At 40.8% G+C, this 17,152-nt stretch overlaps 1 protein-coding gene across 1 annotated transcript in view; it reads left to right on the plus strand.

The window, feature by feature from the left end:
* Window positions 1-17,152, plus strand: part of celsr3 (cadherin, EGF LAG seven-pass G-type receptor 3) — a 200,095-nt gene that overhangs the window by 43,871 nt on the left and 139,072 nt on the right. Inside the window, exons 2-3 of the mRNA XM_008284729.1 lie at window positions 5,171-5,514; window positions 9,978-10,266. Coding sequence (XP_008282951.1) covers window positions 5,171-5,514; window positions 9,978-10,266 — 633 coding nt within the window. The remainder of the gene's footprint in view (window positions 1-5,170; window positions 5,515-9,977; window positions 10,267-17,152) is intronic.

The raw sequence follows: 17,152 nt of genomic DNA on the forward strand, positions 1-17,152 counted from the left end.
CCTTTTATAAAAATACACATTTTTACATTTACATTTTACTGAAAGTTTTGAGCTCTTTTCCTTTTGGGTAACATGTAAATTAATACTCTTTATTTTATTTATTTATTTTTTAAAATGTAGACACTCTTGGGTCTTTCTTCATTCCTTTCTGAATTAATTACCTTTTGTAAAAAATAAACAAACATAAATAGACAAACAAACATGATTACTACTAGTTTGACTTAATACTTTTCTCCCCGCTTCGATTTTACTGGTCATTATCTATAATTTACCAAACTGATAAAATCTGTAAAATAACAGTTGAAAAATTAATTTTACAACCTTAATATGCAGAATATTTCCTGCATTTTTTTTAATCGTCTAATGTTGTAAAATCACAAATTACCTTTTATAAAAATACATATATTTCATGACAACAGATATTTATAGTTTGGGCCTTTTTCCTGTTGGTGTACAAACACATAAATACTCGTTATTTTTCTGTTTTTCTTAATATTCTGACAATCTTGGCTCTTTCTTCCTTTCTTCTTTTTCTCTTTTCAACACGTCAATTTTAAATGAATTCAATCCTCAATCAGAATCTAACACCAGCAGTCAGTATGTTATTTCTAGTAACACCTAAATATCAAGTTCTATTGAGTCTCTTCTATTAATTACTCTCCTCTGGTGCTTCAGTCTTTAATAAGCCTCCTTTGCTCTCCTTCACCCTCCGCTGCCTCTCCATCCTCCTCCTCCACCCCTCGGCCTCCATCCACGGCTGTCACGCTCCTTTGTTTCTTTCTTTATCTAATTCTTCTTTTCTTTTTTTTTGCATCGGGTCCACTCATGTATTGCTTTCATCCTCTCTGCGTCGCCCTGTTTCACCTCGCCACGGCCTCCTCGCAAACACTGTGCGTTCTTTTATAGCTTTATTATCCAGCTTGTGGCAGCAGATTGCTTTACAGGAGCTCAGCGCTGTGCCGTGTTGGTATCCGCTGTAAATGAAACCTATTTTTTTGTCCGTGGCTGGAGCGGATGTTGTCGTATTTGTGGGGGGGTTGCGACCCGCTGCGATTTGTATGAACTCGTTTTGCAGGCCTCTGAGAGGAACAAGCAGCGCCGTGTTGAATCTGTAACCAGAACTGTGTGTGTGGAGCCCAAAGAGATGATGTTCAATCTCATCCACGAGGCTTGGAAACGGCTTCCCGGCTCACGAAACAAATGTAGATTTAAGAGGATCAGTTTTGTCTTTCTTACTGTAACATACGATTAAAGAATTGCATCATCCTTGCGAGCGATGGGGAAGTGGATTTCAGATAGAAGCACTGTTTTGTTTTTATCACATCTTCAGCCTGATGATGACTAAACACTGAGAGTCCCCTGTGAGCAGATAAATGCTCATGTCATGCTAGGATGCTAAAAATGACCATGTTAGCCTACTAATGTTTACCATTTGCACCGTATTAGTTCAGCATGTTAACATCTGCTAACACACAGTAAAGCTGATGTCGTCATTTGACCTGGAAGTAGTCAAACTGTGACCTGATGATGACACAACGTGAAAACTTAGAGGTTCACCAAAGTCTGTAGGCGTCCTCTGGGGAAAAATTACAAAATAGAGCTGTGACTCAATAATCCGACCCTTAACTATCCAAAACAGGGTTTTAGGAAAAACAAACTGAACCCATAATAAACAGCCTTAACATACCGACAGCCTTGGATTCTGACTCCGACATGACATTTAATGTCACCAATCAGGATAACGGCGTATTATCTGACTGAACAATCCCACAGATTGGCTACGTTCACACTGCAGGACTTGATGCTCAATGAGGACTTTTTGTGATATCCGATATTTTTGTGAGTTTGTTCACATTTCCAGTTCAATGCGACTTGTATGTGATCTGCTGTGTGAACTTCATACGACTCAAAAGTGTCCCGCATGCGCAGAAGAGGACACGATGACGTCACACGCAGTGAGCGTGCTCAGTGTTTACGGAAGTAAACATGGATGGTAACGGTGGAGGGAATGGCGCCACTGCTGCTGATGGTGGAAACAGAAGTGTGACTGCTAACTAAACCAGCGGTCCCCAACCTTTTTTGCGCTACGGACTAATTTTACACAAGAACGTTTTCTACAGATCAGTCATTGCGCACATAACATAAAAGTAGTTTCACAAGTGAATAAAATCACCTGCTAAATATGTGTTTAGTTTTTCATCTGTCTTAGCATCGAGTCTTCCCAAAGAAGTTCTCTGGAGACGCCTGTTTTTTAAATTCATTTTGGCAGCGGTTAGACTGACGGCTTCGTTTAATGACCAGCATGAAAACTGACAGTCAAGTGCGAGAAACAAGCACAGACGGAAGTGACGGGAAGACGAGCTAGTGCTTTTTCAAAATAAAACACCCCGTAGACTGCGCTGGAAATAAAAATAAAACAATAAAACTTTTTTTTTTCTTTCTTTCTGTGTGGCCCGGTACCGGTCCGCGGCCCTGTGGTTGGGGACCGCTGTCTGTGTGTTCCGGCCACTTCCACCCCGTCAGAGCGCTCCCCTGGAGTGGAAGTGTCCCCCGACTGCGCCAAATATTCGGATATTCATCATTAATTGGGCCTGAACATCCAGAGAGCAGAAAGTGCTATTGGGACCAGCCCTACTAGTTATTATAACAACTATGAACAATGAATATTAACAACAAATGAACCTTCCAGCATCAAGCCCTCCTTGTATCTGGACCTCCGTCTTGACAATCAGACATAAAAGGAGGTTTTACATTTAGTGTCGGATTANGCAGAAGAGGACACGACGACGTCAAACGCAGCGAGCATGCTCAGTGTTTACGGAAGTAAACATGGATGGTGGCGGCGGCGGGGGGAATGGCGGCGCTGTCCCCGCTGCTGCCAATGGTGGAAACAGAAGTGTGATCACTATCCTAAACCAGTGGTCCCCAACCTTGTTTGCACTACGGACCAGTCTTAAGCAAGAAAATTTTCTACGGATCGGTCATTGTGCACATAACAAAAAAACAACATTTATTTCTATTAAAAAGTTTCACAAGTGAATAAAATTACTTGCTAAATATGTGTTTACTTTTTCTTCTGTCTCAGCATCGAGTCTTTCCAAAGAAGTTCTCCGGAGATGCTTGTTTTTTTTAATTAATTTCGGCAGCGGTTAGACTGAAGGCTTCGTTTAACGGCCGGGTGTGAAAACTGACAGTCAAGCGCGACAAACAAGCACAGACGGAAGTGACGGGAAGACGAGATAGTACTTTTTCAAAATAAAATACCCTGTAGGCTGCGCTGGAAATGAAAATAAAACAATAAAACTTTTTTTTATCTTTCTTTCTGTGTGGCCCGGTACCAGTCCGGTGGTTGGGGACTGCTGTCCTAAACTAGCATTAGCAGCCAAGTACTGCCTGTGTGTTCCGACCACTTCCACCCTGTCGGAGCGCTCCAACGAGGTGGAAGTGTCCCCTGACCGCTCCAAATATTCTGATATTCATCATTAATTGGGCCTGAATACCCAGAGACCACAAAGTGCTATTGGGACCAGCCCTACTAGTTATTATAACAACTATGAACAATAATTAACAACTAATGATCCTTCCAGCATCAAGCCCTCCTTGTATCTCGACCTCCGTCTTGACAATCCGACATAAAAGAAGGTTTTACATTTAGTATCGGATTATCGAGTCACGACTCAAAATTAGCATAAAAACTTGTATGAAGCTGCTCATGTGGCAGAAATAGCTCAAATAAATCAGACACACAGTAGACAGAAGCACTTTGATCGCTGAAACACTCTGCCATCCTCGTCCTGTCTGCACAAGGATCAAGTGTGTTACAGTGAAACACAAAAACAAACGTTCATGTTGAGCAATCTGCACACTGGCAGTGGAAAATGTTCACTGTCATGGTAGCGTTGCCGCTGGCAACCGGAGCATGACTGATGCTTTAATTTGGTTGCTTTACTTGATTACACAGTTGGTGAAGCTGTGGAGGATAATTGATTTTGGTTAAATATTTAAGGCAACATTAAAGTCTTGGATTTGAGACGGCGGGCTGAACTAAACCAAGTGTTGTATTAGCTGAACAGTACAAACGTCAGGCTGCTTGTGTTTGGTACAAACACGTCATATTTCATGGATAGGATTTGTTTTTTTCTGCTGTGAGCTGGTTCTGATATTTTTGAGTTTAGATGGGGGTTTTTTTTGTAATATATTTGATCAGTTAGTGCTGTTTTAACGGATTTTGAATTATTTCTTTCTTTCTTTCTTTCTTTCTTTCTTTCTTTCTTTCTTTCTTTCTTTCTTTCTTTCTTTCTTTCTTTCTTTCTTTCTTTCACATATTTTTCAATTCAAGGTGATTTGTTCTAGGCTTGCTTTTGGAATTTTAAGTGACAATTATTACAATTACCCAACTTCAGTGGCAGATAGCCCACTGTTATTCATTATAAAAACAGCTTTTGTTAACTAAATCTAATAAAACTGATTCTAAGGAGTGAAAACAACAGACTTGATTCTAATACAACTTTGATAAAGATCTGAATTAGCTCCTATAGCATAATTTAATTACCAAACTTCTGCCACTTTTAGTCACCTATGAGCTTCCCTCCTTCTCTTATTAAATGTTTAAAACACACTGAGTTATCGTGCATCACCTGCGACTGTTATGTGGTTTCAAACAGACTCTACTAACTGCTGGTTGCGTTTCTTCTCTGGAGGCGTTTTGACTTTAAACTGCCTGCAGCACGAGCTTGTTCGCTTCAGTGACAAAATAATTAATTTAAAGGCGGCATCAGATGTAACGTGTCATGTTCTTTGTCAAAGCGCCTTTTAAAGCGATCCTGGGTTTTTTTCTTTAGTGTTTATTCCTCTCCTGTATGTGTGCACCATGTGTGATAACATATGTAGAAAGCTACAGTCCTGCATATTTCCTGACATGGTGATGACCTTCTCACCTCGTTTCTCTGTTAACCTTCTTCTCTGGCTCCTATTCATTTATCTCTGTCCCTTTATGTTGCTGTCTCTACTGTTTTATCGCTGCCATTCCTCACCCCCCTTTTTTTTTTCTTCTTCACCTGTTCTGTCGACTTCTTCCTTTATCTTCTGCCCAGTGTCCTCCGTTCTCCAAACACCTCATGAATAAGCTCCTCTGTTACTTCCTTTAACAGTTTTTCCTTCTAACCCTCAGATGGCGTCCACAGCATCTCAGCCCAGTGTGTTCTGCGCGTCCTCATCATCACCGAGGACATGCTGGGCAGCAGCGTCACCGTGCGCCTCCAGAACATGTCCCAGGAGCACTTCCTGTCGCCGCTGCTGGGGAACTTCCTGGAGGGCGTGTCGGCGGTGCTCTCGGTGCCCGTCGAGGACGTTTTCATCTTCAACATCCAGCCCGACCTGGACGCGGCGCCGGGAGGCATCCTGAACGTCAGCTTCTCGGCAGCGCTGCCGGGCGGACACTTCTTCCCCTCCGAAGCTCTGGAGGAGCAGCTGTACCTGAACAGGCCGAGGCTGACGTCACTGACGCAGATGGAGGTCGGTACATGGGCAAAACACACACAAACACACTCGCACACACGCATACGAATTAGTCTTTTAAGTGCTGCATATTGGTGTAAGTAACCTGTAGGGGGAAAACAAAGTTCCATTAAAAATTGGCCTGTTTTTGTGTGCACATGTAAAAGAACATCATTTTTCTGTGATTTTATCTGTAATTTAACATAATCAAGAAAAGCTGTATAGTTTACGAAGAGCTCTACCATTTTTCAGTCCTAAATATATATATTTTTTTCAATTATTTGCAGATATCTGTAAAATTACAATATTTTTGTTGATTTATATACACCAAAAAAAAGGTGTAACGTTATGGTCAAAAGCTGTAAAAAAAAATAACTGATCTTTCACGTGGACGTTTTACAATTTAATTTAATTTAATTTAATTTAATTTTTTCTTTTTTTGTTTTTGTTTTTAACAATTTTAGCACATTTTCTTTCAGTTAACATATAAATTAACACTTTTTTTTCATGTGATTTCAGTGGACATTATCTGTAATTTAACAAAAGGGTGAAAGTGCAAAAAAACAATAAATAGTTTTTTTTTTAAAAATTACAAGAAATATCTATTTCAAAATATTCTTTTTCTTCTTCCTTTCAAAGTCCCTTAAAAAAAAAACAAAAAAAAAACAAAGAGAGAAACACGCAAATGCTGATAAGTGTACAACTCACATGTAAAATCATGTCACTGAAATAATACAATGAAATGTGGAAAATCAGTCACTTGTATGTGATTCAAACTTTTGTCCTTTTTGCCCTTATTGCAAATATCACTGATTCAAACAAATCTTTAGTTGTAAAGTCGGGTTAACTTTGACTTAAACAGAATTAAGAATGCCAGCAACTTCAATCCAATCTAGCATTTCTGATTCCTGCAGAATGTACCTAAAGTTTTGGGACTTTAACCCTTGAGATCCCTTTTGTGAATCCATTAATCCAGATAATGTGATGAGACTTTCAAGACGGTCATGTGAGCATATTGCATGTGAACTGATAATAATACAGTACAGATGCTATGGCAGAGCAGCCATATGGCTTCATGCAACAACACACAGATACGATCGCTGCACGTTCTCATGCATGAAATCACGCACACCTGGATACAGCATCCGCATCACCGACATACATGTTTACACAACCCGGAGCATCTCCACTAACACATATGCACGGAGATGTTTCGATAGAAGAGGAGAGCTGAAACCAGATGGAGAAAAAAAGATTTATGAAGGGTGAGAGAGTGCACAGCAGTGTGAAGTGATGGGCTGAGTGTTTATAACCAGGCGTTGTCACACCAACACATGCAGACAGAATCTATAGTCTCTTACTGCCAAAAAAAACAAGACACAATCTTGTGAATATATCTGATCCGGTGCCCTGAGCTGCACACAGTAGCAATAAATCATCTTTTGTGGAAAGTGGATTTATGAAGCTAAACAGCATAATGTTTTCAGAGGAGTGAATAAGGGCAGATTCCTGAGAAGGACTCGATACTGTCAGCAAACTAATTCCATCATAAGTCTAAATATTTGAAAAGGAATCAAGGATTTAATCTTTGGCTCATTTTTTTCGAATCCCCTTTTCACTTTTCCGATGACATCCTGTCGTAAATATGTCAACCAGCAGCTTCCCAAATCAGAGGCATGGACCTTCCTCTGTGTAAAGCCTGAGAGACACGACCCAGGGCTGATAAACTCTCATGAACAATGGCTGCTTCTTGTGTGCTTATCAGTGTGAGACAGCCATATTTCTGTCAGCCTAAAGCTTTGTCTCATCTGGATTATGATGATTTGACAGTAAGTGGACGATGTTGACACAGGTTTCAGATTGAGGCGCATCGTTATTAATACACGAGATTTGGTTTTGTGAGGCTTCCCAGTTGTTCTGATTGTCACCAATGTATTACTGCAACATGGTTACATAAGCATGATGAGGCTTTAGCATTATCATGGTAACATGTAGCTACGATGCTAACATGATTGTGCCATGTTAATGCCGATATAGTTAGACATTAGACTGTTTTTAAAGATCTAGTCCTCTCAGAAAACTTCCAAGCTCCATTTGGAGGCTCCGGTCGTCGCCATCTTGGCAGTGCCTGACTTCCCCTAACGTCTCTTTGCTGTCCTGTGAAGGCACCCATCTGTTATGTAAAGTGACCTCAGCCTCAGTAATACACGATTCTAAGCCTTAATACAATTTAAATGGATGACTTATGTAAGAGTTCACCCACAGTGCAGTTGTCATGATATGGAAATGAACTACAGCAGGGGTGTCCAATCCTGGTCCTCAAGGGCCACAGTCCAGCATGTTTTAGATGTGTCCCTCTTCCAACACACCTGATTCAAATGATCAGCTCATCATCAAGCTCTGCAGAATCCTGATAACGATCCTGGTCATTGGATTGTGTCCCTCAAGGACCAGGATTGGACACCCCTGAACTACAGAGACCAAAACTGTTTTTCTGTCACACTGTTGTGACGGCCCCTGAACTTCCTGTTTGGACTGTCTTGGTTGGCTGGAGTTCAGGCTCCCTTAGAGAACAACAGGAAGTCCATCAGTTGACGGCTGACACCTGTGCTGGTTGTTCATCAGCTTTATAAGCTGACTGGAATCAGCTGCTCGCTCTCTGGGCCTGGATTTTGGTTAAGTTGTCTGGGTTCTTTTGTTTTCTACATTTTTACACATTAGCTGCCATTCATCCACACACATTACTGATAGTACTGACCCAGATCTTTAGTTTGTTTGTTAAATCATGTTTGGTTAAAATAAATCAAACTTTCTCTGATCATGTGTGGTCCTCTCCTCTTTGTCCTTCCTGGAGCCGGGTCATGACAAATCCGGGCTTGTCTGTTAACTTGTAAGTAGTCTTCTAGGTTGGCAAACTGTGTAGTTTGCATGGTTGGAGAACACCATGTTTGATGGAAGTTTTGGAGGAGAGCATTTTGTATTTTGTTTGATCAGATGGGTAGTTTGGTGAGTCCTGGCTCTGGTTCTTGGAGTCTTTCCTGTTTGGTTAAGCAATCAGCTCTAAACAGAGAGCTTGTTGCTTAGTGTGGCAGTTAAAGTGAGCAGAGCCGTGTGCTCGGGATCACATCAGTGGGTTTCTGGGAGAGCCATCAGGTTCTTTTCAGTCCCACTGGTTTATAGTGAGTAAATACCCCTCACTGCTAACTGCACGAAGACGAGAGTTGAATATTTTGGTCAGTTATGTTGATACACAAGCTATTCTAGGGGGGAGAGACTCCAGGTTTAGCAAGCTGTAAGCTATGACTTCTGTGGTGGACTCCTTCATTCAGACACCATCTGTACAGTCATTAAAGCAGTTGCTGAGGATTGCTGATCATTTTAAGATTGTGATTGGAGCAAATAGGCTTAAAGACACCATCAAGAGTATTATTAAAGCTAATTTGATGGAAGAGGAAATCATGGAGGGTGAAGAGGAGAAGCAAGTTTCTACTGATCAGATTTCTGCAGTGGGTCATTTGACTTTTGACATGTTTATTTCTGCTGTAAAGTGATCATTTTCACAGTGGTCATTTTAACATGGGGGTCAATGGAGACTGACTCGTTTCTGGGGCATCCTCAAGTGGACATTCGTAGAACTGCAACTATTTTTTAAATAAAAAAGTTTGTCAGTTTCCTTCAGTGTCCTCATCTCTTAGAATTCCTCTTTAAAAATGTGCAAAAATATCCACATTTTAGGTCAAATAACTTGCTAAATGTGTGAGTCAAACTTGAACAACTTGACAATTTAACAAAAAAAAAGAGAACACTTCACAAATGGTCCCAAAATCCTTCTTTTTTTCTTTTTTAAATTTAACATCAAACTTCCTAAAGACACATGAAGTATGTAAAACTAGCTCCACACCTGAACAGCTGCAACAATAAAACACACTTTATTCATGAATGCTATAATTTCTGATATTAAATCATTACTAGTAATTGCAAATAAATAATTATACATAAAAATATTTGCAAAATTCAATTAAAATCTTCTAGTATAATGTACATTTGTATATTTTATGCTGATATTTTTCTACTAAGACTTCTCTAATGTAAGTAACTTCCCCTCTGGGATCAATAAAGTATTTCTGATTCTGATATTTCGATACCGTGAGTACATTTTACAGATAATTGCTTAAGTGGTATTTTTTTTATTGAAGGTATTTACTTGTAATGGAGTACACACTAATGTGTTGTTGCTTTTATAGCATGGCTTACTGGAACATCTAAACAGAAGAGAGACATTATCAATGTTAGTGATGCTTTTACTGCTCTGACACATCAACGCTATGACATGTGTGCTGTGAGGGAAAGACAACACCCTGCTGTAGTGAGAGGATAATGAATGAAATCCTCCACGAGAAAATGTGCTGAACAAAGACAGCTACCTCCACAGAAGCTGATCTGACTGGGGAATTGTCGCGGCGTTTCATCCTTCACTGCAGGTTCTCCCGTTCGACGACAACGTGTGCTTGCGGGAGCCCTGCCAGAACTACATGAAGTGCATCTCGGTGCTGCGCTTCAACAGCTCGGCCCCCTTCATCTCCTCGCCCTCCATCCTGTTCCGGCCCATCCACCCCATCGCGGGCCTCCGCTGCCGCTGCCCCGTGGGCTTCACGGGCGATTACTGCGAGACGGAGATCAACCTGTGCTACTCCAACCCCTGCCTGAACGGAGGAGTTTGCGCCCGCAGAGAGGGAGGATACACCTGCATCTGCCGCGAAGACTACACCGGTGAGTGTGGAGGGGAGGCTGGGCTGCAGCGAGGTGGTTTTGTGGCTTTGGTAAAGGTGAGCTGGTGTAAAAGTCCTTACTTACATGGGTTTGTGGGTCTTGTGTGGTAAAGATGGCAGTATGCACAAGAGGAGAAGGAACCTAAGTTAACTCATTAACCTTTTGGATTGATGATGAGGTTAAATAGCCACATGTGAGGCTAAAATTAACAGAAATAACCCTCATTTAAGGGACGCGTCCTTGATCTTGATCAGTCTAGTCGGCTCACTCTGGATTTGCCTTGCAGTCGCGGTCCACAGGGTTTAACATTGACCTTTCCAGTACACCTGCTTTAATTAAGCAGCACTTTTGATGTGACAACATTTACATCTTTGGTGGCAAACTGTCAGACACCAGGGAGTCATTGTGCAGCCTAAAATGTCAAGTCGTTGCACAAAGTTGTATAATGTGTCCCTACACTATCACAGAGCTGAAATAAGAGCCTTTAAATCTACTTAAAAGTGTTGGATTATAGATACAGAGATAGAGATACAGTATGTGTTAAGTAAAACAGATGCAAACATTTCAGTTACAAATTTCTATCATACAAATGTATTTAGTGCATTGGATGGGATCTAACCAGTGGTAACAGTTGAGGCAATCTAAACCCGTATGTCAGTTTAAATATTCCACTTTATGCATGTAGTTGTGTTGATAAGAAAGAATCATTACTTGAATTATGCATATCTCAAAGGGCTGTCAGTGTTTCACACTCTGAAATCCAAAACCTGCTGGCGGGTTTTCAAGGCATAACGTCAAACTCATACCATTTGTCAGACCCAGAAATGGTAAAAACCAAAATAATTGTTTGATTTTTTGTTATTCTTGACCTAAACATCTGTGACATGCTGTTCAAAATGAACCAAATCTAAGCTTAAAGTTGCGATTTTTCTTCATCCAAAGCACTTTATTTTGCATGTCTCATTTAGACATTTGCAGAAATCAACCATATACAGTCTCCACATTCTGTAAAAAAACAAAAATTCTGCACTCGTCAGGACAAACAAGTAGTTAAGATTGATTCAGATGTGATTAACAGTTAATTGACAACAATTGTGAGACATTTCAGCTGAACTGCAGGCAGTGTTTACAGAGAGCAGATAGGAGACAAGTATAGCAACACATTAAAACCGCAAGTAGTAAAATATGGACGGTACATGAAGTCTACATGATTTCCATTATTGATATAACCTGTGGGCACTTTGACACATGTTTGAGTCCAATTAGTAACAATAAATAATCAATTAGTTTAAATGTTTTTATCTTTTTGTGATTTATAACATGATAACTGTGTCACACTGCATAGAAGGCATTCCTAGAAGTCTCTCTACTTCTAGTCATGGCTGTTCTGTTTCCATAGAGGTGCAGGACTTTGTATTAAATTAAATATGGATGTTTGTGATGCAGGCATTTGTAATCATAGACTTGATTGTCTTCTGGGTGGTTGGTTTGAATCGATGGCCACAGATACGAGGAGACGTTTGGTGTTTGTTAAGCGTTTGAAAGGAAAAGAAAAGGCGGTGCTTGCATTTGTATGTTTGTTTGTGTCTTAATGTAGTCTTTGACTCTACCCCGGTAAACCAAAACTGACTGCGGCTTCTTTGTTCCTGTCCCGCGCTGACTTCTCGTTTGATCCGCTCTGCTTTCACTCTTTTGTCGTGTCGAGCAGAACAACATGAAAACACACAGTGTGCCTCCTGGGACAGCTTCCTCCTCCTCAGCTCTACCTGTTACTCGGTCTTTTCTCACAAACGTGCATCCACACGTACACAACCCCCACTCTCTTTTTTAATTTGTTCCCTTTCTTACTCATTCACCTTTCCCAATACACCAGACTCATTTCAGACCGTCTGCCCTTTTTTTCTTTCTCGGTCCCTCTTCACTGCAGCATTGCTTCAGCTATTGAGTCGATGCAGGAGAGCATAGATGCTGTGAATGTCAGCGTTCGCGCGTCTGTCTGGGGGATATTTCACATTGCCTTTTATTTCGAATCAAAAGAGAGCTGGGGGAGTGAAGCAACACTTTTCTTTCATGAGAGAGACAGAGTGTTTTCCAAACTCCCACTGAGACAGACGGAACGAGAGATGAGCCGAGCGATAGGAAATGAGCAGCCGAGAAATGGAGGTAGAAAGAGAGCGAGTGGGAGGGAGGAAAGTAGAGTGTGATGGCAAAGTGGAAGAGTGAGTCAGGAAAGTTTAGGAAATGGAGAGGAAGGAAATGTGTAGGAGAAGAGGTAGTTAAATCACAAGAAAGAAGAAAGACACCGATAGTAAAGGATTCCCTACAGATCGCTGGATTTGGGAGCGATATCAGTGAAAAGTTAAAATCTGGATGATTTTTTTTGCTCATTAATCTAAAACAGTGGTCCTAGAACCAACTGTAGATGCCTCCACATCACACATAGGTTTGTTTAACAGGGTTTGAAGCTCACTGTGGTGGCTTCAGCTGCCGCCATGTCTCCACTTTACTGAATTTTAAGCCCTAATACAGTTTAACCCTATTCAGGACTTTTGGGGCGTTTTGGACCCCAGGCCATTTGGTTTAGGTGACAGCTATTGTTTTTTTTTTTGTTGTTTTTTTTTGAAGATTTTTTTTTTTTAAATATAAAAAGAGGGACATCTGTCATGCATTTGGAACCAAAAATAACTTATCAGAACATTTATTTAATATAGTATAAAAGTCTATGATGAATACCAACAAATATTTTGCACTTATTCATTCTTGGGATACAATGGACCCCAAAAGACCTTCTACGTATGAAAACATCAATGTCCTGAATAAGGTTAAATGTGTGGGTTGTATAAAGGTTCAACCCCACTGCAGCTGTCCTGAAGGTGGAACTAAACTATATAACCGGACAGCTGTGGTTCAGGTGGTGGAGCGGTTGTCCTCTAATCGCAAGGTTGATGGTTCGATCCTCAGCCCCTCCACAGTTTAAATGTTCTTGAGCAAGACATCGAATCCGAAGTTGCTCCCAATGGCAGGCAGCACCTTGCATGGCAGCTCCTTCACCATTGGTGCATGAATGGGTGAATGAGAAAACACTGGAAAGCGCTTTGAGTACTACTAAGGTAAAAAAAAAAGTGCTATATAACTACAGATCATTTACCATCTAACTATAGAGACCAAAACTGTTTTTTGTACCAGTCTGTAAACATGTTTATTTCTGCTGTGAAGTTGGGCATTTTAACATGGGGTTCTATAGGCACTGACTCAGCTTTGAAACCAGCCTCAAGTGGCCGTTTGAGGAACTGCAACTGCTTCTTTAGTCTTCCTAATTTCTAAGAATTCTTCCTTACAAAATGACAAAATATCCTCATTATAAGTGAAGTAGATTCCTGAACCTGCTAGTCAAACTTAAACAAACTGGTAATTTAACAAAATAAGTAAAAAATATTTGCAAATGGCCCCAAAATCAATTGTTCTACGTTAAACTTCCCAAATATATGAAGTCTTTTTAACTTGCCTCAGCAGTAAATCACACCTTTAGCATTGATGCACAAGTTTTAATAACCAGATACTGTAATTTATAGTAATGTGATATTAATAAGAATTTGATACCTTAAATAGAATTTTCTGATCATACTCGTGAACCTTAACATGAGGTGAAATCTTTGCTCATGAATCCAAAACATTGGTCCCAGAACCCACAGTGGCACACTTTGACCAATGGCAGATTTTCCAATAAATCCAGACAGTTCCTTGAGTGAGCCACATTGGTTGATTGACTGGTGAGTTTATAGTTTATAATACCAACAAAGTAACTGTGCAGGTACTGTAACTACAGCTTAGATGGTAGATTACGTGTCTCTGCTTGCATTTTGAAATAAAAATGTGTGATTCAGGGAAAAGATTTGCAGGAATAGCCCTGTTTAACAGCCCTTACAGCCTCTCTGTTGGCATTCTGGTTTAGGTCCAAAAGCTTTGACCACAAAACAACAACAGATAGAAGTTACTGAGAGTAACTCCACTTCTATGAGCATGTAGAAAATAGAACAATGGATTTTTATTGTGACGTCTATATGGTGATTTTTGTTGTTGTTGTTGATAGTGATGTTTAAGAAGAGAAGACTGCAGCTGGAGGAGGAGACGCAGGGCAGAAAAAGATGCTGCTTGTTGTCCTGTTTGAATTTAATATAATTGTTTATGAGGTTGGCAGACAGTCGGGAAACAGGCGGGTTAGCCGTGAGACAAAACAGGGTATGAAAACTAAATACATGAACCAGATGCAGGCGAGGAGGCTAACGAACAGGACACACTGACAAAAGGTATGAGGAAGATGCAGGACTATGTAGAACAGATTTAAGCAATCAAAAGAGGAGGGAAGCAGACAAAGGGAGGAAGTAAAACAAAATAAAACAGGAAAGACATACCCAGGAGTAAGTGCTTTTATTTTTTCTGGAAGTGGTGCTGAAGGAGGTTCTATGCACAAATGTTTGGGCTGCAGTGGAAGAGATATTACTCAGATTTTCATATGGCCACATGGATTCTGACAGACCTTGGCAGATTTTCTCCTTCCCATCTTGCATACTTTGGCTTGCAGGGAGCTTAATGCATAGGGGGCCTTAATTCTGGAGGCAGGAAAGAGGAAAAGCAGACTCATGATAGGAGACAAAAAGGATAAGAGAAGAGGTGAAAGAAATTAGAAAAATGGTTGAAAGATGCAAGTAAAAGGTGGAAACAAAGATGCAGGGAAAGCAATGCGCAGAGGATGACAGGGAGGGAGGTGGATGACTTCATTGGGAATAACATGGGAGGAGGGCTGCAGGGGGGGGAGAGACATCCAAGAGCTCTGAGAGGTGAGAGACGGAGCGAGGGAAATCAGATGGGTTCTGGTTTAGTCGTTGTTGTGCTTTTCCTGCGTAGGCGTCGGGTGCTGCGGTGCCTCGTCGACGCCCCGGGGTTAGTGGGAGGAAGAAGAGAGGGAAGACGACGAATAAACGGGGACGAATTGATTCTGCAACACGTAGAAATCTCCAGACGTCCCCCAACCAAGTTGGCTCTATCCCCCCTCCGTTTTTCCATTTCTTTTTCCATCCAGCCTGCCTTTATCCATCCTCCCCTCCGCGCCGCTCTTTGTGGCTTTGAATTGGTTTTTCCCTCCTGAAACCCTATGGATCGCTCTCACACAGGCGGGAGCTAAGCCCGGGGTTTCGACCCAGACTGAAAACTTTCTTTTTTCACTGAGGGAGGAATGTGGTTTGTGCAGCTTCTGACAGATCTGATTCAGGTGTGATCTGTGAACAACCCTGCTGGTGTTTCTTTGGGGGCTTTGCAGGTGTATCCATCCAGGTAAAACTGGATCTTCATCTCTGTTGCCAGTGAGACAATGGCAGGTTTTGATACATGGAACTTCAGGCTGAACCCTCAAGTCCACATTCATCCCTGCTGGTTTTTTACCCCCAAGAAGCTAAACCCTGACAGGTAACGCTACCTTTACGGTGTGAATAAAAGCATGAGCAGGGGTCATGTGCTGTTCAACTCCTCAGTGCTCGCCCAGGGTTTAAATGAATCTATGATGTTAACCCCAGTGTGTTACAGTCTGTGCTAAAAGCTGCATTTTTGCTTAATTCACTGTGAAAAGCAATTTAGTTTATTGATGTTGTGTTACAGGACTTCAGATTGACTTTCCGAGCAGGAATAGCACCAAAAACAGAGCTGTGTTCTAATTCATCATTGGTCCTGTTGTAGCCGAGAGTGTTCTATAGCTGGACCCGAAAGCCTGTTCGTCAATTTTCATTATTCACGCCTACGGTTTCCTACTGTGACATCCCAAAATGCCTTCTTTGAAAATTAAACATTAAAGGGCTTTGCTTTTACAATGACAGCTTCAGATTAGGGTTAATTCAGTTGCCTGTCGGTGTTCCTGAAGCGCACGGTGCCAAACTGAAGGAAACAAAGCAGATCAAAAGCCAAATCCAAATAATACACTGCAACTGTAAATTTAAATTTGGAAGCATGTGGATGAACTGAATCACAACCTGTTGAAGCACATTTTAAAGAAAAAATGTTATAAATGCTGCTAACAAATGAGTTAATCTTTAAAACTTACACCTGTGTGATAATAACCTTCATTTCTGTTGCACTTCTTAGTGTCTAGGTTGCAAAATCATCAGGTTCTAATAGACAGATAAAAACACAACAAGGTGCAGAAAACTAATACAGAGTTTTAAAAAATCTAAGAAATAAAATATAGTTGAAAGGAAACATAAACTCTAATATAATCAGAAAAGGCTCTGAACTTTAGAAAAGGCCTAAATAAGATCACTGGTTCATTGTTGTGCTTCTGTTTCTCAGTTTTCGGACCAGATTTCCCATTAGCCTCTCTCCCATCTGTTGCATGGAGCTTGTTTTTTGAACTTCTGCTCATTCATGGTGACCCGACATCTGCTTCCTTAACCCGACCATTAGTTCATAATAGGAATAGCAGCTCTGGTGGTGTTTCGTCCCTGTAAAGTCACACCACAGAGGACTTTTCTTGGGAACCAAAGGCACTTAATCCAATGTCTGTCAAGGGAATCGAATACATTCAGATGAAATCAAACTGCGTGTCACGCAGAGTCAGATTTGTGGCATAAAGGCTGCTTTTTATTAGTGATGCACTTGTTTGTTTGGATTAGATTCTAACTTTTAGCTTTGAGCTCAGAGCAGTTTCAGGGTGCTTTATTTGCTCGTCTCACATTTTTAACTGTCATTTTTCACTGCAACATAAAGTCCAGCGACTCAGTAGAAACAGCACAACTATGACACGTCAAATATCTGACAAAAGAAAACACTACATTTGAATTTCTTTCAGTTTTATTTTTCCAAAAATAAAAAAACACAAACAAACTTGGAATTAACATGC

The sequence above is a fragment of the Stegastes partitus genome, unplaced genomic scaffold (assembly GCF_000690725.1).
Source record: "Stegastes partitus isolate 25-593 unplaced genomic scaffold, Stegastes_partitus-1.0.2 Scaffold369, whole genome shotgun sequence".
Taxonomy (NCBI): Eukaryota; Metazoa; Chordata; class Actinopteri; family Pomacentridae; genus Stegastes; species Stegastes partitus.